The sequence below is a fragment of the Cnephaeus nilssonii genome (genome assembly GCF_951640355.1).
Source record: "Cnephaeus nilssonii genome assembly, chromosome: 24".
In the NCBI taxonomy this organism is placed as follows: domain Eukaryota; kingdom Metazoa; phylum Chordata; class Mammalia; order Chiroptera; family Vespertilionidae; genus Cnephaeus; species Cnephaeus nilssonii.
Genome location: NC_137095.1, coordinates 6,935,074 through 6,960,348, shown reverse-complemented (window position 1 = coordinate 6,960,348; position 25,275 = coordinate 6,935,074). Strand labels below are relative to the sequence as shown.

Here is a 25,275-nt window from a genome sequence, read left to right as displayed (position 1 = left end):
TGGGAGTCCGTCTGTGACGCAACCTCGTCCGGAGCCGGGGAATTCCCGGCTGGCCTCACCTTCCCCACCTTTGTACACACTGACGTCATGGGAAAGGAATCTGTCAAAAGTGAGCTTGTTACTTACTGTGAACCTTTGAAAACCGGGCCCCAGCGGAGCCCGTCTTTTTTTTGCGTCGGGGTTTCAGTGAATTGATGGTTCCTGCTCTCAAGAAAGGTTGCAGACTTCCTGGAGAGACCAAGCGTTAAATTAAACGTGAGTTATTTATTGAGCCACAGGTTTATTGTTATCAATTCAACAGGCTATTAGGTAGGGAGGGTGTGCTGTGTACCTGTTTTGGGGTGGGGCAGAGGGGGCATCTAAAAAGATAACCTTGCCCAGCCGGCTTGGCTCGGGGGTTGAGCATCGACCTAGGAACCAGGAGGTCCCGGTTTGATTCCAGGTCAGGGCACATGCCCGGGTTTTTGGGCAGGATCCCCAGTGTGGGGCGTGCAGGAGGCAGCTGATCAATGACTCTCATTGATGTCTCTCTCTCTCTCTCTCTTTCTCTTCTCTTCCTCCATCCCTCTCCTTTCCTCTCTGAAATCAATAAAAATATATTTAATAAATAAATAAAAAGATAACCTTCCACTTTTTTTTTTTTAATTTCAGAGAGGAATGGAGAGGGAGAAAGAGATAGAAACATCCATGATGAGAGAGAATCATGGATCAGCTGCCTCCTGCATGTCCCCTACTGGGGATCGAGCCCACCACCCCGGGCATGTGCCCTTGACTGGAATCTAATCCAGGACCTTTCAGTCCGCAGGCTGACCCTCTATCCACTGAACCAAACGAGCTAGGGCTCTTCATTGGCTTTTTCAAAATGAAACTAGCCGACTTTCTAATTATAAAAGTTCTACTTTGTGTGTGTGAGAGAGGGGGATAAGTTTGTATAGTCTTAGAAAAATAATTTGGGAAAATACCAAACCTAATAATTGTTGTTACCAGGACGGACTAGTTTATACTCACTTTATGATTCTTTTGTAGTAGTTACGTTTTTAAAAATATATATATTTTATTGATTTTTTTACAGAGAGGAAGGGAGAGGGATAGAGAGTTAGAAACATCGATGAGAGAGAAACATCGATCAGCTGCCTCCTGCACACCCCCCACTGGGGATGTGCCCACAACCAAGGTACATGCCCTTGACCGGAATCGAACCTGGGACCTTTCAGTTCGCAGGCCGACGCTCTATCCACTGAGCCAAACCAGTTAGGGCAGTATTTACTTTTTTATAAGCCAAATACCATGTTATTTTACAATTTAAAAAGATTTTAAAAACTTAACACAAGGTACAAATATTTACTATGAAATAGACACTATCAAAGCTATAAAAAAGCAAAATAGTTCAAAAGAAATAAACCTCTCATTTTATGTGTGTATGAATTTATACATACATACTATATTCATGATTATACTGTAATTATATTTCGCATACTCTTTTTCTACTTAGAAACATACTGTGGGCATTTTCCACATTTAAAAATATTGGTATCTGCCTGGCCGGCATGGTTGAGCGTTGACCTATGAACTTGGAGGTCACAATTTGAGTCCCATTCAGGGCACAGGCCTGTGTTGCGGGCTCGATCCCCAGTCTGGGGCATGCAAGAGGCAGTCAATCAATGATTCTCTCTCATCACTGATGTTTCCATTCTCTCTCCCTCTCCCTTCCTCTCTGAAATCAATAAAAAAATATATTTTAAAAACTGGCATCTACATTGTTATTCTTAATACTTGCCAACATTGAATTGACTAATGTGACTTATTTAATGAATTCCCCATAATAAACAGATTTATTTTGAATTTTCTGCCAATAGACAGTTCTGTAATGAACATTCTTGTACAGACAGCTTTGCACAGTTTTAATTTAAATTTTTTCTTTGCTTTTGATATTTTATTTTGCTTCTAAATTCTTATATGATAGATACCCTGCAGTAATGGTATTGTTTAAGTGAGACTTTTTATTAAGGTCCCAAAAAGCAGTAGGTGTAAAATTCTGAGATCAAATCACCATTTGCAGACTTTGAAAGGAAATGGTCCAGAACCTGATTAATGCTCTTAGTCAATCGAAAACAGGATCAAGAGTCAAGAGACTTGCCGAAACCGGTTTGGCTCAGTGGATAGAGCGTCAGCCTGTGGACTGAAGGGTCCTGGGTTCGATTCTGGTCAAGGGCATGTACCTTGGTTGCGGGCACATCCCCAGTAGGAGGTGTGCAGGAGGCAGCTGATCAATGTTTCTCTCTCATTGATGTTTCTATCTCTCTCTCTCCCTTCATCTCTGTAAAAAAATCAATAAAATGTATTTTTTTAAAAAGAGTCAAGAGACTGGTGGAGCAATTTCTCTGGAAAGAGCTGTTACTGGGCTTGGGGGGAGAGTTGGAAGTCCCACCCTTTTTAAGAAATATATTTTTTTTATTGATTTCAGAGAAGAAAGGAGAGGGAGCGAGAGATAGAAACATCAATGATGAGAGTGAATCATTCATCATCTGCCTCCTGCATGCCTCCTACTGGGGATTAAGCCCGGAATGGAACTGTGACCTCCTGGTTCATCGGTCGCTGCTCAACCACTGAGCCACACCAGCTGGGCGGAAGTTCCATCCTTGACCCCTAAGCTCAGTCCCACCCTTGACCTCAAAGGACCCCCTCAGAGAGCTCACTGTCTTTCCTGCAGGTGGGCCAGTGGCGGCCGGAGGCTGGAGGATTGGCAGAACCAGGGGAGGCGGCTGCACCGGGACATCGGCTTCCCAGAGTTTGCCGGGACCAAGGATGGGGCCCTACTTCCCGAGATCCAGACGCGGGCCGGCGGGAAGCCAGAGCCAGCAAAGAGTCACCTCGGTCCTGCCTAAGAGAACCAGCTGCATGGGTGAGCGGACCTCATGTGAGAGGTGGCCCACAAGGGCTTAGGGGAGGACCGCCAGGCACCTCCTGGTACGGAGGGTTTCTCAGCCTGGTTGTGGGAGCTTCAGGGGAAAGGGGTCCATGGTGGGAAACTCCAGAGAAATACAGCTGCTCCGAGGGAAAGGGGAAGATTGAGAGCTCTAAGCATCTGCCAGCCCCCCAGAGCCTGCGGCTGCACCTGCTCAAATAGGAGCTGTCTGATCACCTTAGCACCTCTGCCCTGGCCTCCACACCAGCAGCTCAGCGAGGAGGCGTGGGAGAAGAGGCCACCCCATCCCTCCTTTCCCAGGGCAGACTTACAGCTAGAGACGCCACCCGGGGGAGGGAGATTTCGATGCTGGCTAAACTCTTGTGATTTTTAAAAATATATTTATTTATTTATTTTAAATATATATTTTATTGATTTTTTACAGAGAGGAAGGGAGAGAGAGAGAGAGAGTTAGAAACATCGATGAGAGAGAAACATCGATCAGCTGCCTCCTGCACACCCCCCACCAGGGATGTGCCCGCAACCAAGGTACATGCCCTTGATCAGAATTGAACCTGGGACCCTTCAGTCCGCAGGCCGACGCTCTATCCACTGAGCCAAACCAGTTTCGGCAAAATATATTTATTTTTTTATTGATTTCAGAGAGGAAGGGAGAGGGAGAGAGAGAGAAACATCAATGATGAGAGAATCATGGATCGGCTGCCTCCTGCACACTCCCTACTGGGGATGGAGCCCATAACCCAGGCATGTGCCCTGACCGGGAATCGAACCATGACTTCTTGGTTCCTAGGTTGACCTCACTGAGCCACACCGGCCGAGCTCAGTGTGACTGATCAATGTATTGAATTGTACATTTAACTACTGAATGGAGACTAGGCCTCCCCCCCCGCCCGCCCCCCCGGACGGTGTGTGACCTAAGAGGGAGCAGAAAATCATGAGTCTGCTGGATTTTTATCCAGAGTGGGGAACAGATCACACCCTGACTAGATGTTAAAGGAATAGTGGGAGGAAAAATTAAGTTGCGTTTGATTGCCTTTAGAGCCGTGCTTGTTCAAAACACTTTGGAAAAAGATCCTCAGCCCAGGTGGACGGTGCAAAGCATGAGGGTCTCAGCAGTCCTCTGCGTGGCTGAGGCCGCCCTCCTGCCCCAGCCCTCTGCACATGAACAGCCACCTGAGTCCCTGGGTGGAACCCCAGGACTCCAATCCCCACAGATAGAAGTAACTCGGGTCAACATGTGACCTCTCTTGGTGACACTTGAGCAGAAGTGGCAGGACAGCCTGGGCAGGTCTATATTTGGGCTTTCACTCATAGCGGGCCGGTTGCTATTTGCAGCCGGAGCCAGCTGGTGTTTCTGTCGCCTTCGCTGCCCCCTTGCAGAGCCCTGGTGTAACAGGCCGGGGCAGCCCACGGGCACGCAGAGGTCACCGGGAGGGAAACCCTGCTGAACCGCAGTTACCCACGGCCTCAGCGTTAAATGAAGAGTTCATGGACCCTTAAATCAACAGGCAAGTTTTGGGATGGTGATAGTCTAATGCTAATCGTATTATTGCAACCCACTAATTTAAGGCCACAATGTGAATGCAATGTATTTCCTTTTTTGTGGGAAGAGAGAGTGTTGGGTATTGCAGACGTGTAAACTGCAATGAGGGGTGAATGCTTTCTGTGCCTTCTTGTGGCAGGGATCCGCCTCCACTGAACGTGGGGTGGGGACGGGCCGTGAAGCTCTGATGCTGGGGATTCTTGCCAGGTGTCTTGGGGTATTTTTAGTGCAGGGGTCTGCTTGCTAGAACAGTTTGGAACCCCGCGTGTACATGCTGACAAAGCGCAATTCCACGCTCTGGTTCAACTACTGAAAAAAAGCACTGTCATCATGTCTCACGGTTATGCATGCCCCCTCCTCCCAGGGGAAGATGTGGGCTCGGACTGCGCCTGGAAAGCTGATTTGAACCATTTTGTGTCACAGTGCAGCCGACACTCTGGAGCAGGTTTCTGTAGCTGTGGTTCGGGAATTGCTCCGGGCTACATGGCTGAGCTTCTAAAAAGATAGCAAAACTGTTTGTGCCCTGATGGGCTCAGTTCTGGGGAGAGAATTCACAGCTTTCAGTGGATTCTCAGAGGCACCCATGACCCATAAAAAGTAAAAAAAAAACAAAAACATTTTTTGGGGGGACTTTTCTAATTAAAGCAGAGGGACACACCTTCCATAGAAGACTTGCAAAAGTCTTTTTATTTTTAACTGTAGCTTATGACATAGAGTAGAAGCTATCTAGCCAATATATTCATTGTAGACTGTGATTTATTACTTCATTTCTCTAAGCCTCAGTATCGCCGTTTATAAAATGCCATTTTATTATTAATGTCCCTTTTCCTCCCTTTTTTCCTTTTTCTGAATATTTAGCTAAGAAGCTATTTGGTCATCAAAGTTACGGCTAGGGGGAGAAAGTGCTAAACTGTATCTTAAAAATTATTTTTGCTTTTGTTATTTTCCTCCGAAACCTATTTCATCTATGTCATGTTGGAGTGGTTTAATAATATTAGTTTGTTTTTTTTGTTTTTTAAATATATTTTATTGATTTTTTACAGAGAGGAAAGGAGAGGGATAGAGAGTTAGAAACATCGATGAGAGAGAAACATTGATTCAGCTGCCTCTTGCACACACCCCACTGGGGATGTGCCTGCAACCAAGGTACATGCCCTTGACTAGAATCGAACCTGGGATCCTTGAGTCCGCAGGCTGATGCTCTATCCACTGAGCCAAACCGGTTAGGGCTAGTTTGTTGTTTGTTTTTAAACCATTGGGTTTACCACAGTATTTTAAAAGGAGGCCATAGGAGCTGGATTGTGATAATGGTTACATAACTTGGGGGTATTTACTAAAAGATACTGAACTGTGTGCACTTAAAACAGGTAAATTTGATGGCATGTAAATTATATTTCAATAAAGTCAACTTTTAAAAAATATTAGGGAATAAGATAAGCAGCTCACATAATTCCTAGTTTTATGTAGGAATATGTTGTTGATAAAATATTGGTGCGGGTTAGTTACCATCGTACAACAAATATGGTGGATGGAAATTTAGGCCAACATCTGCACATCAGCTATACCTGTTTGTGACATTCAGTTAAAGGGGAAAAAGCCTGCTTCTCTCAACAAAAGGGGTCATTCTTTCTGTGTGCATGGATCAATGGTCTTCAAACATGTTTTGCTTGTGCACATCCTTACAACATGTACATTATTCAGAAGTCCTCCAGATGGCTCAAAGTAAATCCACAACTGAGCTGTTGAGATGATTTTTACAAATTGGGAATGAGATGAGCCCGATCTAATGACCACCTCCTGCGCTGATCTTCTCAGAAACGAGTGTTTTCCCTCTTGCTGTGTTCCAGGACCCAGGGTATCCACTACTCCCGGCCCAGGAAGGATCCTTGTCGTTCAGAGGTGCTGCCCAGGGTTGCCAGGGCAACGGTGGAGGAAGCCGGGGAGGGGCCAGAACGGGACAGGTCTTCCGCCCCAGGAGCTTCCGCTCGGATCCCATCGGTTCGTATGACTCTGGAGACAGACTCTAGATCTTCCCAGAAGAACACAGTCGGGTGAGACGTCATCCAAGCTGCAATGACCAGTGAGACGAGAGGGGCAGCGAGAGGTACGTCTCCAAGAGACCTCGAAGAGGAAGTGGATGAACTTGTCCATTTATATGGACTCGAAGATGATGATGAATTAGGGGACGAGTTTGTTAACGAGAACATGCCCAGGATAGAGGTTTCGGAATATCCTGCTTACATGGTGGCGGGGAGAGAACCCGCCGTGGAGCAGAGAGACTGGAGACTTAGCGGAGAGGCAGCGGAGGCTGAAGACCTGGGCTTCGGAGGCTGGGGCTCCGAGGGCCAGTGCCAGGACCTGCGGGAGGCCTACAGGTACACGCACGGCCGGGCCAGCGAGGAGTACGAGTGCTACGTCATCCCAGAGGAGGAGGACGAGGAGGAAGCTCCTGACGTCTTCTGCGTCACGTGCAAAACTCCAATAAGAGCGCTGGAGACGGTTCTGGATGAACACCAAGGGCACGAGGTGACCCCACTCAATAAAGCACTGGAAAGTGCCAAGGTAAGCGGCTCTCGCTGGTTCTTCTTCCTCTTTACACTGCATCTGCTCAGGTAATCGGGCAGGGAGTAAACCTCAGGTGCCTTCTGCCCAAGGGGAGAGGAAGGGTGTAGCATTAACGTCTTGCGATCCTCTGTTTGGATAGGATGAAATCCACAGAAACATGTACAGGCTGGAAAAGCAGATTATTGAGATGGAGAACTTTGCCAGTCACCTCGAGGAGGTTTTCATCACGGTGGAGGTAAGCGCACGCAGCCGAGCCCGTCAGACCCACGCTGCTTCGTCCAGCACCATCTGGGCAGCAGTGGTGTCCGGTATGAGGTGGAGAATGCGTATCCTGAGAGCGTGTGGTGTCCCTTTTGCCCTTCCCCCTGCCTTCCCGCAGCAGCCTGGGCATACACCTCATGGAGGCGATGAGCTGGCAGCACCCCTGCAGAAATAGAAGCGCTCGGTGGGGAGGCTTGCCTCTTTCTAGCTCCAGTTTGACTACAAGGCAGGACTCTTGCATGGGCCCACTTTGACAGGGTTTTGCAGACCCCCATCCTGTCATTGATTAGTGTTCCTTTTTTCAGCTGTTACCCATTTCTCCTAAGATCAGTAAGTTTCCGTGTCTGTCCCCACTCACTCACTCGGAGCCCTGGGTGTGCCTGTAGGTACGTAGTATGGGTACCATCTGGGGTGCCATCCTGATGAGTAGACCAGGACTGAGGACCTGGGGCTTCCCTTCTCCCCTCCCTCCATGTGGATGCTCGACTTCGTTAATGCACCTCAGACGGAACCAACAGGAGAACCTTGTATGAGTTAACTAAGCCCCAGGTCCATCTCTTTAAAGTTAGACCCCCTTCACCCCTAATCTTAAAAGGGAGGAGAGCTATCGCACCAAAGCCCTAGGGAAGGTACAGAGAAGGGGCAAGTCCTTCCCCTTATAAGCACAGGGTGGTGGTGGGAAGGGTAAGAGTCCAGTGAGAGGGACAAAACTCCCTGCACTCTGAACGGCTAGCTCACTCTCAGATCAGCGTGTCTGCACCTCCGAGGACTCATCTCTTCCCTTCACATTCAGCACCGGGGAGGCCTCTGCTGCTTTTCCCTCTCTCCTGCCACTCGGAGCAAGTCTTATACACATAGTAGGGGCCCAATAAACAACCCCTGAATGAGTGATCCTCTTCTTTGGAAGTGTCCCGTTATCTGATGAGGATGGCATCAGTCAGAAGCCGCACATCTCTCCTGGGGACGAGGGGTTGGTGTGCTCTGACCAGTATTTCTCACCCATTGTGCTCCAGGATAAGTTCTGTCCTGACGCTCCCTCGCCTTCCTGCCTTTTCCTCATCTGTCAGGCAGCACCATCTGGCCACAACCCTTATTGCCCCTCCCCTTCATCCTTCTCTTGATTGACAGGAAGATCCAATATAATCCAGGCACCAGAGGGTGGAGGTGAGGGTAATGAGATGTCCAGAGCTCAGGTGGGAATGTCCCAAGGCAAACATCTCCTTGTTGAGGTCCCAGGTTCCCGTGGCAGGCTGACTCGGCACTGATGATCAATGGCCTTGGTTGGTTGTCATGGTGATAGGAGGTGGGGAAAGCGTGGGGGGTTTGAGAGTGAGGAGGAGGATGGCAAAATGCTGCAGTAGAGAAAGCAGTGCTTTTGTTGTTAGGATTATCCCTGGGGTTCTAGCTGGAGACTCCTGGTCCCAGCTCCCCCTGCATCCACCCCAGCATCCTGGCAAGAGAGAAGATGGCGGGGTGGGACGAAAACACCTCTGGGTAGATACGTGTTTATGCCCCAAATGACGGGCTGGCACACCTCATGCACCGAAATGATGACGAGGTCCACTGTGCTGCAGGAGAATTTTGGCAGACAAGAACAGAACTTTGAGTCCCACTACAACGAGATCTTGGAAACACTTGCTCAGAAATACGAAGAAAAAATACAAGCTCTAGGGGAGAAAAAGAAAGAGAAGCTGGAAGCCTTGTATGGACAGCTGGTCAGCTGCGGAGAAAACCTGGACACCTGTAAGGAACTGATGGAAACAGTAGAGGAGATCTGTCATGAAGAGAAGGTCGACTTCATAAAGGTCAGTCGGGAAGCGGGATGAAATGATGCGCTGACATGACCGTTACGGCGGGAGTAGGTTCGATGGTCCCCTCTCTGCTGGAGGTGTTGGAATCGACGTTTACGGTCAGCACCCATTTGATTGCTCTGGCCGTTCGTGGCAGGGGGTTGTCACCCGCGAGGGGCCAGGGGGGCTCACCCGCAGCTGTCCCCATCCCTCCACCGTTGCTCAGGTGACACCAGAGCCCCTGTTCCTCTGTCCTGGCTGCCTAGAGACCTGTCCCCCACCTCCTCTTCCTTGGGCTGAGCCAGAACAGTCCTCTGAGTTTCCTGCTCATCTTTTGGAGCTCTGGGAAGAAGGCTGTCAGGTTCTAAAAAGTCACCTCCAGCCCTAGCTGGTTTGGCTCAGTGGGTAGACCAGGCGTCCTCAAACTACGGCCCGTGGGCCACATGCGGGTGTTTTTGCCATTTTGTTTTTTTACTTCAAAATAAGATATGTGCAGTGTTCATAGGAATTTGTTCATAGTTTTTTTTAAACTATAGTCCGGTCCTCCAACGGTCTGAGGGACAGGGAACTGGCCCCCTGTTTAAAAAGTTTGAGGACCCCTGGGGTAGAGTGTCGGCCTGCGGACGGGGTACAATTCTGGTCAAGGGCACGTGCCTTGGTTGCAGGCTCCTCCCCGGCCCGGGCCCTGGTTGGGGGCATGCAGGAGGCAACCAATCGATGTGTTTCTCTCACATCGATGTTTCTGTCTTTCCCTCTCGCCCACTCTCTCTAAATGATCAATGGAAAAATATCCTCAGGTGAGGATAAACAAACAAAAAATGTTATGAAGCTACTAAGCCCCCAGATCTATGTGTACAGCATTATTCACATTTGTTAATTAAAGTTTAACATTTTTAAAAAATCAATGGAAAAATATCCTCCGGTAAGGATTAACAAAACAAAACAAAATAATAAAAAAGTCACCTCCAGTGTCCCGGTCACAAGTGTAGCAATCCTATCTAATAAAAGAGTAATGTGCAAATTGACCATCACTCCAACACAAGATGGCTGCCCCATGTGGTCAAAGATGGCTGCCCCCATGTGGACACAAGATGGCCACCACAAGATGGCCAGCAGGGGAGGGCAGTTGGGAGGGACCAGGCCTGCAAGGGAGGGCAGTTGTGGGCGATCAGGCCAGCAGGGGAGGGCAGTTGGGAGGGACCAGGCCTGCAAGGGAGGGCAGTTGGGGGCGATCAAGCCTGCAGGGGAGGGTAGTTAGGGGTGACCAAGCCGGCAGAGGAGGGAAGTTGGGGGCAACCAGGCCTGCAGGGAAGGGCAGTTGGGAGGGACCCAGGCCTGCAGGGTCAGCAGTTGGGGGGACCAGGCCTGCAGGGGAGGGCAGTTAGGGGCAAACAGGCTGGCAGGGGAGCAGTTAGGCATCAATCAGGCTGGCAGGGGAGTGGTTAGGGGGTGATCAGGCTGGCAGGCAGAAGCGGTTAGGGGCAATCAGGAAGGCAGGCAGGCGAGCAGTTGGGAGCCAGCAGTCCTGGATTGTGAGAGGGATGTCCGAATGCCCGTTTAGGCCCGATCCCGGTAGGGCATTCGGACATCCCTCGAGGGGTCCCAGATTGGAGAGGGTGCAGGCTGGGCTGAGGGACACACACCCCCGTGCATGAATTTTGTGCACCAGGCCTCTAGTTATAAATAAATCTTAACTCATGAACTCAGAAGTGCCAAAAAAAAAAATAAAAATCCATTTCTTAATTTCCTTGAAATCTAAATCTGATGCCACGCCCTCATGCAGCTGGGCTGTGGGAATTTCCTCTCAGTCAGAGTTGGTCCCCTTTCTTCGCACGGCCCCACAGGAATCTGGGACAGTTGTGTCCTGGATGTGGGGGAGGGGCCTTCGGCCTCTGGAGCTTCCTGTTGGTCACAAGTGGACTCCACGCTGACCGAGCCCATCGTGGTCCCTCAAAGCCCAGCAGCGCCTCCTCCCAGCCATGCTTGCAGCGAGGGCCCTGTGACCAGCTGGAAAGCTGGTTGGAAGGCACCTCTAGAGCCCTCGGTGCTCAGACCCGAACCAGCGGTCCCTCGCCCCACAATCCCCTGCATCTCGAGACATAATCCAGAAGGTGGAGAGAGAGACACGTGAGGCAGTCCTTCCCGCTGCTATTTACGATGGAGAGAAATGGGAGACAACCAGAATGTCCCAGAGTAGAACGGTGAGATCAATGATGCAGTTCCCATTCAGTGAACCGGTATGAAGTCTTCAAATCAATGGTCCAGAGACCATTCATAGCATGGAAAGTGCTTGCGTAACGTTAACGTGAAAAGGTCGTGTGGGAGAAACTACACAGGCTGCGTTAGAGCGACTGTTAGAGCGTGGGATGTGGCTGGTTTTTTTCTTTTTACTAATTTCCAAGTGTGTGTATGTTTTATTTTGTTTTTAATATATCTTTATTGATTTTTTTACAGAGAGGAAGGGAGAGGGATAGAGAGTTAGAAACATCGATGAGAGAGAAACATCAATCAGCTGCCTCCTGCACACCCCCCCCCCCCCCCCCACTGGGGATGTGCCCGCAACCAAGGTACATGCCCTTGACTGGAATCAAACCTGGGACCCTTCAGTCCACAGGCTGACGCTCTATCTACCGAGCCAAACCGGCCAGGGCTAATTTCCAGGTTTTTTAATATATTTATATTGTCTTCTTTTCTCCTCCTTTTCAGGATGCTGTGGCTATGGCTGACAGGTAATGCTTTTGTTCTCATATGTATTTTTTTCTTCTGTTCCTTGTTTGTATGCTCCCAGTCTCAGCTTTTGTGTGAACCCCTAAGATTAAATAATAGCACTGGCTTCAGAACAACGGTGTGGGGTGACAAGGGCCCTCTGGTACCGAATCTCAGACTCTCAGGGCTGGAAGGGAGTGTGTGGTGAGGCCCAGCCAGCAAACCCTGGAGGAGCTGAGATTCAGAGTGTCCCCAGCTGTGTCAGGACCCAGACCGTGCGCTGCAGAAAGCACAGTCATCATAGAGTCAGACAGGCGTTCACTCCTGCTCCCCCGTGACCTGGGGTGTCCGACCACTCTAGGACCCACCTTCCTTATACAGGTTGTTTTGTGGGAGTTCAATGAGGCAGTGTCTTAAAAACAACATGAACGGTAAAGCTTAATAGTGTAAGAGTTAGTAGCATGAGTACAGGCAAAAGACAGATCTGGTTTCAATTCTGCCCCTGGCACTCAAAGCCTGTGACTGCCAGGAAGCAGGTGTAAAGAAGACGCAGAGCCCCAGCGCACGGTGGGCAAGCTGAGGGCATGTGGCCTGTGGAGAGGAATCCCCAGGGCGTGTGTACATCTGGGGCCTGGGGTGGTGTGGGGAGGGGGCTCCCAGGTCAGCACCGGAGGGGTCTTCAGAGGGTGTGGATCTGTGGCTTAATGCATGTCTCCCCTCTCCTTTGCCCTCATGCGCAGACCAGACCCACCCATCCCCGTTGGTGCCCTGCTAGGTCAGCCATCAAAGCAGCAAACCCTCTTCGTGTGTTACTCGTGGCCCAGCACACTGAAGAGACACGGAGGAGGATGCCTCTCCCCTCTTATTAGCATGTCTTTTAACACCAACAGACTCAGGAAATTCCTGGAAACAAAAACGGACGTGGAAATCTCCGCACAGCCCGCCCTGGAGGACCAGACCTTGGACTTCTCTGACGTGGAGCAGCTGCTGGGCTCCATCAACACCATCCCAGGTGCCCATCGCCCCCAGGCGGGCGTCACAGCACATCAGGTTTCTCTGAGCGTTGAGGTAGAAACGTGGATGGCTCGAAATAACACGAAGATTTAGAAAAGTATTTTCCCCCGCCCCCCAGCTTCATGTTTCTGTCTTCATGGCTTGTAAGGGTGAGAACAGAGGCTGACCGCCCCAGGTAAGTGCCCGCCCTCACTCTCCGGGGTGCCAGCACCTGGCTGGGGAAGCCTCAAAGTAATTTCCATTCATAGCTTGCCCCACTTCATCGACACCTTCACCAAACAAGGAGCCTGCATTTTATTTCCGTCACCAGCATAGAGGTTACGAGATGAGCTTTGGAATCCTATGGAGTGGGCAAGAATCCCAAGCTTGCCACTTCCTAGCTGTGTAACCCTTAGACAACTTACCTAACCACTCTGAGCCTTGGTTTCCGCATCTGTAAAATGGGCGTGATGATGTCTCGTGGGGACGGTGAGAATTAAATGAGGTACTATATGTACAGCATGTCACATGGTGCTCTCTTACTATTACTTGTAATCACTTCTGAGACTAATACTAGAACTCAGCTTTTTTGATGGCTCATCTTCCCTCCTTACCAACACCAGCAACCTTGTGAACAATATTGTATATCTCCTTTTAGGTGTGTTTTTTACGCAGATTTTTTAAAGATCAAAATGGAGTCATTCTGCTTTGTAATCTGCTTTTCTTAGCAAAATAATTACGGGGCATAATCTCTCTCAGTGATAAGTGATACATTTTTCTGCAACATCATTTTTAAAACCGTGTTTCTTCAATTGTCAGCTGTTGGATGTTGGATGTTTCTAGGTTTTTCTGCCACCAGAAACCAGAATTCAGGTCCTCAGGCATGAATCTCGGGGGCCATTCTTACACTCACTGGGGCAGCAGTGCTGAGTCTGCTGTCCTGCCCCTCCGGGTGGTGTGGAAGGGGGAGAGGGCCATACGTAGGGCAGGACTCGCAAACCATACGCCAGCCTGAGTCCCTGTCACGACCCCTCCTCCCCGGGCTTGTGCAGGTTTGTCCAGGCAGGAGGGGACACGCCGGCTGTGGCCTGCAGGCTCCTGGTTCGGAGGTTTGGCCTCCCATCCTTGTCCACTCCGGGCTCCCTCGTCCACTTCCTGAGCTCATGGGTGCACTGGGGGATCAGTGGTCCTGTGAAAGGGGCCGCCCCATCCCGTCTACGTAAGCCCCCTCATCACTGTTCCTTTTCCTCCCTTCTCCTTTGCTAGCTCCTTCTGCCCCGGTGATAAACCCGCAGGCCCCCAACTCAGCCACGGGCTCCTCAGTCCGTGTCTGCTGGAGCTTGTACTCTGATGACACCGTGGAGAGCTACCAGCTGTCCTACCGGCCAGTGCGGGACGGCTCGCCTGGGAAGGACCACGCAGGTGAGGCTCTGCCGGGAGCGGTCAGAGGCCCCGCGGAGGCCTGGCCCTGCCTGCCTGGCAGTCGGGGGAGGAGATGGGATGGCTCTGCCCACCCAGTCCTTGGAGCGGTCGCCATCTGGGAACTACCCAGAGGCTGTGATGCCGGCAGGTGAGCAGGTAGAAGGGGCTCTAAAGGCAAATTGGGGCCTGACTGGGGAGACCACAGGCCAGGCTGAGGTGTCTGGAGTGCATCTGCACGGTGCGGTCAGCATTGTCCTGGGACAAGGCTCTGGCTACACTGTGTGCAGGTGAGACGCCCCTGCTCGGGGAGGCCCAGCTGGGCTGGCAGGGCCTGGCCTGTGAGGGCGGCTGGCTGTCCTCGGAGCAGCCCTGTGTGGGAGAAACTGCAGACCCCCATTCCAGGTTGAGCCCGCTCCTGGAATGATCTCTACTGTGCGCACCTCTTTTCCTTTTTTCTTTTTTAATAGATATTTTTATTAATTTCAGAAAGGAAGGGAGAAGGAAAGAGATATAGAAACATCAATGATGAGAGAGAATCTACTAGGGATCGAGCTTACAACTGGGGCATGTGCCCTTGACCAGAATTGAACCTGGGACCCTTCAGTCCGCAGGCCGATGCCCTGTCCAGCTAGGGCTGTGGGCAGCTCTTGATCCAGCCTCTTCCCAGGGAAATGGAACAGACTGATGTGAGCGGAGGGTTGGGTAGCTGCCTCCCTTGCACCCTCCCCCCATAATAGACAAGCCATGTCCTGCTGAGCGGAGAGGGTCAGGCAACAGAGGAGGCCCAGCTAAGCATCTGAAGGAACCGGATCGGCCAGCCTGGCAGGGACTGCCCTGCGTACATGGGGGCAGAGTGAGAATGTGGGAGAGGGACTCGGAGATGTCCTTTTTGTGGATAAAGAAACTGAGACCCAGAGAGAAATGAGCTGTCCATGGAGACAGCGTGAATTACCGTGGCACCAGGATGAGAATCGGGTCCGCAGGCTCCTGCCCAGAGCTCTGGTCGTTGCGCCAGGCCATGCAGGGGAGGGTCCGAGTGCTGAAGGTGAGGAGGGTTCTGCCCAGGGACGGGACAGGAGGGGCATTCTTATTTTTTTAAAATATATTTTATTGATTTTTCCACAGAGAGGAAGGGAGAGGGAGAGAGAGTTAGAAACATCGATGAGAGAGAAACATCGATCAGCTGCCTCCTGCACACCCCCCACTGGGGATGTGCCCGCAACCAAGGTACATGCCCTTGACCGGAATCGAACCTGGGACCTTTCAGTCCATAGGCCGACGCTCTATCCACTGAGCCACACCGGTTTCGGCAGGAGGGGCATTCTTGAGAAAAGTAAGAGTGGGTTTAAGCAGTGATGAGGGAGGGCACAATGAATAGGAATCACTCGGCCTGTTTTAGGGTTGAATTCTTTTTTCTTTTCTTTCCAGAGTCTACAGTGACCGTCAAAGAGACATACTGCTCAGTGGCAAACCTTGTGCCAAATACCCAGTATGAGTTTCGGGTCACAGCTCAGAACAGGGCTGGTCTCAGCCCCGCCAGCGAGTGTGCAGTGTACATGACAGGTACCGGAGCCCCTGTTCCTCGAGGCACCCGGGTCACGGCTTCCTTGGTGCGGCGGGATCTTGATTTCTTTTGGATAAACGGGAGTAGCTGTGTATTTTTTCCCTTTTATCTCATACACCAAATCCGCACGCCCGATACGGCAGGGACATTTCCTCGTAGTTGGTCTCAAAAGGTCAGAAAGCACTGCTCCTCGCAGTCACAGGGCCGCCTGAACCTCGCAGCCCTCCTCCACTCCAGGTCCACCCAGAGGGATCCCTGGTGTCTGTCTGTTCCGGCTGCTGTCACAGAACTACAGACCGGCGGCTTAGGAACCACAGACTCTTACCTCTCACTCTGGGGCTGGGAGGTCCCGTCCTGGCCCATAGGCAGCTGTGTCCTCCGTGAGGAAAGGGGCAAAGGAGCTCGTTTGTTCTCTTCTATAACAACCCCCTCCAACCTCATGACCACCCCTCCCCCCCTTAAGACTCCACATGCCATCACGCTGGGGAGGTTTCAGCATCGGAGTTTGCAGGTACACACAGTCCTGCATGTTATTGTCCTGAATGTCTTGTGGAAAGTGTGGTTGTGATGCTGTTCGTGCTCTGGACCAAGCGGCTGGGTGTGAACAGAACGGCGGCTCACCTCTCCCTTTCCTTGCGTTTAGCGCCTTCTCCCCCCGTTATAAAGAGCAAAGAGGTGAGGAGCTGTGAGGAGGCTGCGCTGATTTGCTGGGAGTCTGGGAACCTGAATCCCGTGGACTCGTACACGGTGGAGCTGACCCAGGTGGAGACGCCGGGAGCCGCGGGCGTGACTGAGTGAGTCCCCAGGGGCATTTGCTGGGCGCGAGAGACCTCACCCCTGACACGGTGGCACAGCCCAGGCAGTGTGTGGAGGCTGCAGAGGAGGTCAGAATCGGTGACCCTCAGGGTGTGCTTCGTGTTCGTGAGAAGTAGCAGGAATGCTTTACTGAAGGTGAACAATGAGTGAACGTTAAGTGAATAAGTCATTGAACCTCAGGTTTGCTTCGGTAGCCCAAAGGTCTACCATTCATTCATTCAACAAGTATAAGGGCCCCGGTGGTGCCAGGCCCTGCCCTTAAGGAGCTAGGGGGAAAGCAGACAAGAAACAAAACAAATGCATAAAATGGTCTCTGATGAGAAAGGAATGGAGTGAAACAGGAATGGGGGTGAAGGTGGGAGACGCCTCAGGATCCAGCGGATGTTTAAACCGAGACCTGAGGGCGGGGAGGGACTGGGGTCTGAGAACCGTGGATGCGAGGACGCTCCCGGGAGGCCGCCCAGGAGCCGCGTGGCTCGGTGTGAGGTGGCGCTAAAACCCACCTTGCTGGGTGGAAAGGGGAGAGGAGGACGGCATGAGGCAGGCTCAGATTGGAGTGCAGTGTACAGAGAACGTGGTGTCCGTGGTGGGGGGCTGTGTGGGAACCGGGGATTCCCTGGTTTGAAAGGGGGGCCTGAGCTTTGCGCTGTGGCAGTATCGTAGCCAATGAGGTTTATCCACGGCACGGTTATTGCTAATTGAAACCTTTTCCACATACCCCGCCATGACGGCTTGAAATAGCGTCGGCACTGGCAATTTTTGACGGTCTCTACGGAGACTAAGAAAGAAAAAAAGAAAGAGAGGCCCAGTGTGTGGGCTCGCGTTGATGCGGCTCTGCTTCCTTGCCCAGGTCTGTGGTGGGCATCCCCACCTGCGAGTCCCTGGTGCAGCTGCAGCCCCGGCAGAGCTACACGATCTACGTGCGCGCCCTCAACGTGGGGGGCCCCAGCGCAAGAAGCGAGCCGGCCACAGTGCACACCACAGGTCTGTGCCCCCGCCACCCTTCCGGGACCCACAGCGGCCACGTGGCAGACCCAGTGCTGCTGAGACTTCACGGGAAAAGAAACACCAGCTCACAGACGGGAACACGTGGCACGCCAGGCTGGGAGGGGCGCAGAGCGGGTCAGAGCCCCTCGGCCTCACTTGGCAGGTGGGGAGACTGAGGCCTGAGTCACACGGCAGTTTTTGCCAGAGCAAGCATTAGAACTCCAGGTTCTTGTCACCCTGGACCTGGGTGGCCCAGACACCTCCTGTCTCATAGCCTGAACCCCTCCCCCCCCCCGGGGCGGGTCTGTATGAAATTCCAGGAGGAACCCTTCGCTGTGGTTCATCTCCCCCACTCCTGCCATCAGCCCAAGCATCTCCCCACCCTCAGGCCCACTGAACCCTGGCCATCCACCTCCTGCCAGGCCCTCTCTGGCCCTGGTGGGTGCCCACATCCCCCAGTCCAGCTCCTCCCCCTTCTCACTTGCCATCATCATGTCGTCGAATTGTCACGTCTCATGTCCAAGTCTTGAGTCAGCAGGGACAGCATTAGAAACATTCTGGGCGCCACCTGTCCCTCACTGCTGTGGCTCTGGGTGCCGAGCTTTGCCCTCCTGCCATCCCTCCCCGAGCAGGTCCAGCTCAGGCGGTTGGTCATGTGCCCGTGAGAAGCTGAAGCAGGGAGCCGGGGCTCAGGAGTCAGTGTTCCCTCCACCGGGACCTGTCACTGAGGGACCCTGTGTCGTTCTGTCCTCCTCTTCAGTGCCAGGAGGAGAGGTCTGCGATTAGTCCCCACTTAGAGCCCTTCCGTGGACGGGAAGACAGGTTGAGTGGCCGCCTGAGGTGCCAGGTGTCAGTGCCGGCTCAGGGCCCCGTGTTCTCATTTCTCTTGTGCTGGGGCCTCCCTGCTTGGTGGGCCCTTTGGATTTCTGGCTCGGAGTTCGTGTTTTGAAATGTCAAACTCTGGCTATTTCAGTAAAAGAGAGCAGAGTGGAAGGTACAGCCAGCTCTGATCATAAAGTTGCCTCTGAATTAGTGTGTTCAAATAATTTTTTTAAGAATATGTTTGTGAAAAATTCGAAAGAACAGGAATCAGCAAAAAACACTGGTGCTTTATATATATAATTTAATTTTTTACAGAGAGGAAGGGAGAGGGAGAGAGAGTTAGAAACATCGATGAGAGAGAAACATCCATCAGCTGCCTCCTGCACACCCCCCACTGGGGATGTGCCCGCAACCGAGGTACATGTCCTTGACCAGAATCGAACCTGGGACCTTTCAGTCCGCAGGCCGACGCTCTATCCACCGAGCCACACTGGCTAGGGCACACTGGTGCTTGTTTGAGGCTGGGGAGCAGGCTGGGAGGCCACGTGCATGTCAGCTGCCGGGAGGGCGTCTGCCTGCTGCTCGCCGGTCAGCTCAGATGGCAGGTGACTTTCCAGCGTCATCGAATGGTGAAAGTAACTGGACAGCTTTCTGGCGACGCTTGAACTGGGGTTGGAGACGACGCGAGGTGATAGGATGAGAAGTGAAGGAAGGAATTCTGCTGAGACGGTGATGGAGAAAGAGCTGGACTGGCTCTGGGAGGGGTGGGAAGAGCCACCAGCCAGTGCCCCGTGCAGAGCTGGGCCCCCAGAGCCACCGCAGCGCAGGCACGGCAGATGTACAGGACGTTCCTAAATAATGGATGTGTTTACTACATAATTTTCTATGAAATCTATTCTGTACCCCTTCTTCTTCTTTTTTTTTTTTTTAAATATATTTTATTGATTTTTTACAGAGAGGGTGGGAGAGGGATAGAGAGTTAGAAACATCGATGGGAGAGAAACATCGATCAGCTGCCTCCTGCACACCCCCTACTGGGGATGTGCCCGCAACCAAGGTACATGCCCTTGACCGGAATTGAACCTGGGACCTTTCAGTCCGCAGGCCAACGCTCTATCCACTGAGCCAAACCGGTTAGGGCTATTCTGTACCCCTTCTTGATGAGCTTCGTTTTCACTCTGACTTGGGGGTGACTATAGGGAACCCCACTGTTGTATTTGAAAGTTGGATGTTGAATTTTGCTGACCTTTGTCCAACTGATCATTAAAAGTGCCCCCAATTCCTGTCTCCCTGTGGGTGAGAACCTGTCCACACGCAGCCTCCTCCGGAATCCGAGGGCTCGGGGGTCAACCTCGAGTACCAGCATCTGCCAGCTGATTTCTTAGCCACCTTTGCCTCAGTTTTCATATCTACAAATGGGAGTAATAGCACCTGTTTCCAAGGGTAATTATGAGAATTGAATGAAAGAAGACGTGCAAAGTGCTTAGCTGAGTCACCGCCCAATACCTGGGCACTGCCATCCCCATTATGAGACTGGCACACTGCCTACTGCACTAACGAGGCACCTCTGCCCTCCCCATTGGCACACGGGTGATCACGTGAGGTCCAGGCGGAGGTAACACTCAGGAAGCTAAGCGGGCGATGTGCAGAGAAAGGAGTGACTGGCTGCTGATACCCACCTGGGTTTGCTCCCCTACAGGCAGCTACTTCCGCCTGAATGAGCAGACCTGCCATCCCTGGCTGGCCATTTCTGAAGACGGGCTGACAGCTGTCCGGAGCGAGAGGAAGACCCCCACCAGGGAGCCGCCCCCCAGCAGCGCCCGCTTTACCAGGTAGGTCCCGTTTCCACCGCGCACTAGAGCGTCCTGTGAACCTCCCTAATCTACGCTGTTATTCAGGAAAACTGGATGAAGACAGATGCAGCTTTGAAGGGGGAAAGAGATCCCAGAAATAGGGGCTAGGGGCCTGGTGGTGAGGAGAGGCTGGTGGGGGCAGCAGGGGCCTGTCGTGGCCTCTGAGGTCCTGCCCTGGGCTGTGGGACCTGGAGGAGGCACCCCACCAAGCCCTGGCATGAGGGTCACGCTGTCAGGCCGGGGGAGAAGGAAACCACCTCTAGCATCAGTCGGGCGAGCCTGGAGAGCTCAGGGTGTCCGCTTTACGGGTGAGGTGCTCACACCGCCTCCGCTCGTATAGACCAGCTGCTGGCTGGCCCAACGGTCATGTCACTCACCTGCCCAGCCAGGCCGGGGTCACCCCAAATCACATGTATTTCCACTTTCTACACGCAGGTGCGTCGCCGTCATGGGAAACCTGATTCCGGTCCGAGGGCGCCACTACTGGGAGGTGGAGGTGGACGAGCGGTCAGACTACACGGTGGGTGTGGCCTTTGAAGACGTCCCTAAGCAGGAAGACCTGGGAGCTAACTGCCTGTCCTGGTGCATGAGGCACACGTGGGCGTCACCCAGGTAAAGCACAGTCGGACACCCGAGACCGGCATTGGCTTTGGGACGAATAGAGGGAGAGGTTTCCACACCCGGAGTGAGGCCTGCAGTGCGAGTTATAAAACAGCCTTAGACATTTCAGGGCGCGCTTCCAGCCCTCTGACACGTCTGGGTTGTATTCTGGGTGTTCCTCCCAGTCGCGTGGACCAGCATGTTGGCACACAGCTCTTCAGAGGTCTGCGGGTGGCAGGGTTAGGGGGTTCCTGTGCCTGGTCTTGGTTTCAGCCGGTTTCAAAGCCCACAGGACACAGCTGGAGCCGTGTCACACTGACTGGTGACAGGCCCCCGGATGCCCTCTGAGTTTCAGAATTGGGTGCCTTAGAGCACTTGTGCACAGAGGGTACCAAAGGCCACGACACTCCCTGTTTCTAATCTCCTTATTACAAAGGATTTTGAACCTCAAAACTCAGCATTTTAAAACATGTGCTCTGTCTGTACAGATTTGGGTGCAGTGTGAGCTTATAATACTGTATGTAAGTTTCTTAGGTTAAGAGGTTGCTCAAAAACAAAGTTTAAAATATATGTTACTTAGGACAAATTTTAGAAAAGAGATATAGAGAGAATAGTTGTAGAAATGGCTTTCATAAAAAAACAAAACACAATCGTAGGAGTATTTAAATAAAGCTACATAAAATGTTCTGAAAACAGCCCATCTACAGGATTTCTGAAAATTCGTTCTATGTATTTTAGGCATAAGTATGAATTTCTGCACAACAAGATGACTCCAGATATAAGAATCACAGTTTCCCCAAAGAAGATTGGCATTCTGTTAGACTATGAGAATTCAAAATTATCATTTTTCAACGTGGACATTGCTCAGCATCTGTACACATTTAGTTGTCAGCTTCACCAGTTTGTGCACCCCTGTTTTTCTCTGGAAAAGCCTGGGTGTCTAAAGATACACAATGGCATTTCAGTGCCAAAGCACGTCACTTTCCACTAGACTGTGCTGGTACTCCGCTCCCTGTCTGTCTTCAGTACCCACCCTCCCTCAGCCACTCCCGCCTCAGCATTCAAGCACCAGGCACCCAGCACAGCTTGGACTCGTGGTGTTACCTGGCAGCCTGGTGTGCTGGCACGCGCCTCCCTGCCCTGGGTTTTGTCCTGTGACCTGTGTGATGCTGTTAGTCATGACCAGGCCTGGCTGTAAAGTGAGGGCTCAGACTAAATAAACTCAGCAGTTCTTTAGCTTGTCAGCTTGTGTTGGTCTGTTTGCGTTCATGCAAAGTATCTGAGTCTCCAAGGCCTACAGAGCGTGGGGGTCGGGGGAGAGATGCAGGAGTGTCAGTGGCTGCAGCATCCCCTGCTCACTCGTGACATTTCATTAGCCAGCCAAGAACAGACCTGAGAAGGCAGGTGTCCACAGAGAGCTGGAAGCCGTGTGTCCTCTCCTGTTTTCCCAGTAGTTAGCAGCGCTGTGATGCAGTTTCTCCAAACTACACTATTTATTTTAATGTTTAAATATATTTTTTTAATTGATTTCAGAGAGGGATAGGGAGAGAGAGAAAGAAACATCAATGATGAGAGAATCATTGATTGGCTGCCTCCTGCACGCCCCCTACTGGGTATCGAGCCTGCAACTGGGCATGTACCCTTGACTGGAATCGAACTCAGGACTCTTCGGTTTGCAGGCCATCACTGTCCATTGAGCTAGACCAGCCAGGGCTATTTATTTTTTTAATATATATTTTTATTGATTTCAGAGAGGAAAGGAAAAGGATAGAAAAACATCAATGATGAGAGAGAATCATCAATGATGAGAGCTGCCTCCTGTATGACCCCTACTGGGGATCGAGCCCGAAACCCAGGTGTAGGCCCTGACCGGGAATCAAACTGTGACCTCCTGGTTCATAGGTCAACACTCAATCACTGAGCCATGCTAGCCAGGCAAACTTACATTCTTTTTTTTTTTTTTAATATATTTTATTGATTTTTTACAGAGAGGAAGAGAGAGGGAATAGAGAGTTAGAAACATCGATGAGAGAGAAACATCGATCAGCTGCCTCCTGCACGCCCCCTACTAAGGATGTGCCCGCAACCAAGGTACATGCCCTTGACCGGAATCGAACCTGGGACCTTTCAGTCTGCAGGCCGACGCTCTATCCACTGAGCCAAACCGGTTTCGGCCAAACTTACATTCTTTATCACACCCTGTTCCTCCTTCATAGCACTTAACCCATTCTAATCATGAAATGACCTCTGTGCCTAATCCCAGCAAGGCAGGAACAGTGTGTCTTGTTCATCACTCAGTCCCCAAGGGCTAACACAGAGGGGTGCACACCGAGTACCTGTTGAATAAACGAGTATTTTCTTCGTGCCATCACTGCGCTTCCACCTCTCTGTTCTCTATATGAGGTACAGTGGGGCTCTTTCAGAATGTAACAAAGGCCCTGCAGATGGGGAACCTGGACGGGAGGCAGCGTGAAGGAACAGGGCACCCGTGGCTTGATGGCAAGATTGGGGGAAACGGAACACCACTTCCACTCCCCACCTCCTCGTGTCACAGACGCCTGCCTGCCCGTGAATGTGGTCCTTTCACGGTGTTATGGGGGTGGGAGATTAGATCACTTTTAGTTGTCAGCTTCACCAATTTGTGCATCCCTGTAAAAAACAGAGTAGTTGTAACTAACTCCGGGAGTGTCCCTTAATGTAAAAAGAACCAGATTTGAAATGAAGACCTAGGTGTGACTGCTACTTTGTAGCTCCTTTGCCTTATAGCCCTAGAAAAGTCACTTATTCTTCCGGAGCATGTTTCCCTTTAAACAAAGAAAAAGAATACATTCTTGTCTCATAGGATTGGGAGGTTTCGTGACAAATGTGAGAGCGCCTGGTCATGTGTGGCATATAGCAAATGCACAGTTTCTTAAAAAAAAATCAGCCCATTAGCGGGCACAGCTGAGCCTGGTGGCAGGAGTGGTCCCCAGCCAGCGGCTCTGGGGCATCCTGCCTCGCTGCTCTCATGCTGCTCTCTGACCTCAGTGCCCGGCCCCACTGGCTGCATTCCTGGTTTTCCGGTTGCTACTGAAAGCTTTGCACACGCAGCATTTTCTTTTTTTTTTTCTTTTTTAATATTTTATTGATTTTTTACAGAGAGGAAGGGAGAGGGATAGAGAGTAAGAAACATCGATGAGAGAGAAACATCCATCAGCTGCCTCCTGAACACCCCCTACTGGGGATGTGCCCACAACCAAAGTACATGCCCTTGACCGGAATCGAACCTGGGACCTTTCAGTCGTTAGGCCGACGCTCTACCCACTGAGCAAAACCGGTTAGGGCTGCACACACAGCATTTTCAGGCTTATGAGTCAAGATGCAGAGTAGATGCTTCTTTTTGTGAAGCAATTCTCAGAAGCAGTTTAGTGCCCCATGGATGCCTCTCTGAACGACAGCCCCTCACCTCATTACTTAAGATTTTGTGTTAACTTAAAAATCTCTCACTCTAAAACATTCGTGTTTTCCAGCTCGCTCAGAGTCGGACACAGTGAACACCTCTCATCTGTCTCAACTCTGCCTCTTGTTATAAACAGCAGCTCAGATTCCTGAATTAACAACTCACCTTTACACACACACACACACACACATACACACATCACTACCTTAAAACATGGAAGGTACAGCCCATATAAGCACAGAGATGCTTCAAGCTGTCAACAATTACAACTAGTGGCCCGGTGCATAGATTCGTGCACATTGAAAGGAAATTAATTAGAAGGTGGCCAGTGGGGTGGGGCAAGACAGGTAGGACATGCCCTGGAGCCAACCTCCCGTGGCCGGTGGTCCCTCCCTGGCCAGCTGTACCTTGGACTGGGCCACGGCTGAAAGGGCTTCTGAGGAGTGAGCGGGGTCCCTCTAGCAGGTGGGGTCCCTCGGCCTGCCCTGCGGGGTTCGGGCGAAACCAGCTCTCCGACATCCCCCGAGGGGTCCTGGAGTGCAGGCACTCTGCAAAGTTGCTGTCAGCAGCTCCTGCATTCAGCGTCTGCCCCCTAGCGGTCAGTGCGTGTCATACCTACTGGCCGGTTGGCCAGTCACTTAGTCTTTTGCTAATATATCCTATCTAATAAAAGAGTAATATGCAAATTGACCATCACTCCAACACACAAGATGGCTGCCCCCATGTGGACACAGGATGGCCAGCAGGGGAGGGCAGTTGGGAGGGACCAGGCCTGCAAGGGAGGGCAGTTGGGGGCGATCAAGGCAGCAGGGAAGGACAGTTGGGAGGGACCAAACCTGCAAGGGAGGGCAGTTGGGGATGACCAGGCCTTCAGGAGAGGGCAGTTAGGGGAGACCAGGCCTGCAGGGGAGAGCAGTTATGGGCAATCAGGCTGGCAGGGGAGCAGTTAGGCATCAATCAGGCTGGCAGGGGAGTGGTTAAGGCGTGA

General features: G+C 51.5%; 1 protein-coding gene across 3 annotated transcripts; it reads left to right on the top strand.

Annotated features, from left to right (window-relative positions):
* The first annotated feature begins 120 nt into the window (after window positions 1-120).
* Window positions 121-22,083, top strand: FSD2 (fibronectin type III and SPRY domain containing 2). 3 transcript variants are annotated; one of them, XM_079764023.1, is made up of 15 exons: window positions 121-255; window positions 2,711-2,902; window positions 4,307-4,434; window positions 6,317-7,031; window positions 7,174-7,269; window positions 8,870-9,100; window positions 11,792-11,814; window positions 12,682-12,803; window positions 14,051-14,206; window positions 15,635-15,769; window positions 16,414-16,564; window positions 17,437-17,570; window positions 20,095-20,227; window positions 20,684-20,860; window positions 21,587-22,083. In XM_079764023.1, exons 4-15 carry the CDS (start codon window positions 6,543-6,545, stop codon window positions 21,837-21,839), a joined length of 2,100 nt encoding a protein of 699 aa, XP_079620149.1. In that variant the 5' UTR covers window positions 121-255; window positions 2,711-2,902; window positions 4,307-4,434; window positions 6,317-6,542; the 3' UTR covers window positions 21,840-22,083. The 3 variants fall into 3 exon arrangements, with proteins under 3 accessions (XP_079620149.1, XP_079620148.1, XP_079620150.1); XM_079764022.1 differs by having other exon boundaries at window positions 4,262-4,434; XM_079764024.1 differs by lacking the exon at window positions 4,307-4,434.
* The last annotated feature ends 3,192 nt before the right edge of the window (window positions 22,084-25,275 follow it).

Bases quoted from the DNA above. Each gene is read 5' to 3' on its own strand.
- FSD2 (XM_079764024.1), top strand. From the start codon at position 6,543: ATGACCAGTGAGACGAGAGGGGCAGCGAGAGGTACGTCTCCAAGAGAC. The intron at 16,565-17,436 runs GTGAGTCCCCAG...TTCCTTGCCCAG, and splicing joins GGAGCCGCGGGCGTGACTGA to GTCTGTGGTGGGCATCCCCA. The intron at 20,861-21,586 runs GTAAAGCACAGT...TATGTATTTTAG, and splicing joins CACACGTGGGCGTCACCCAG to GCATAAGTATGAATTTCTGC.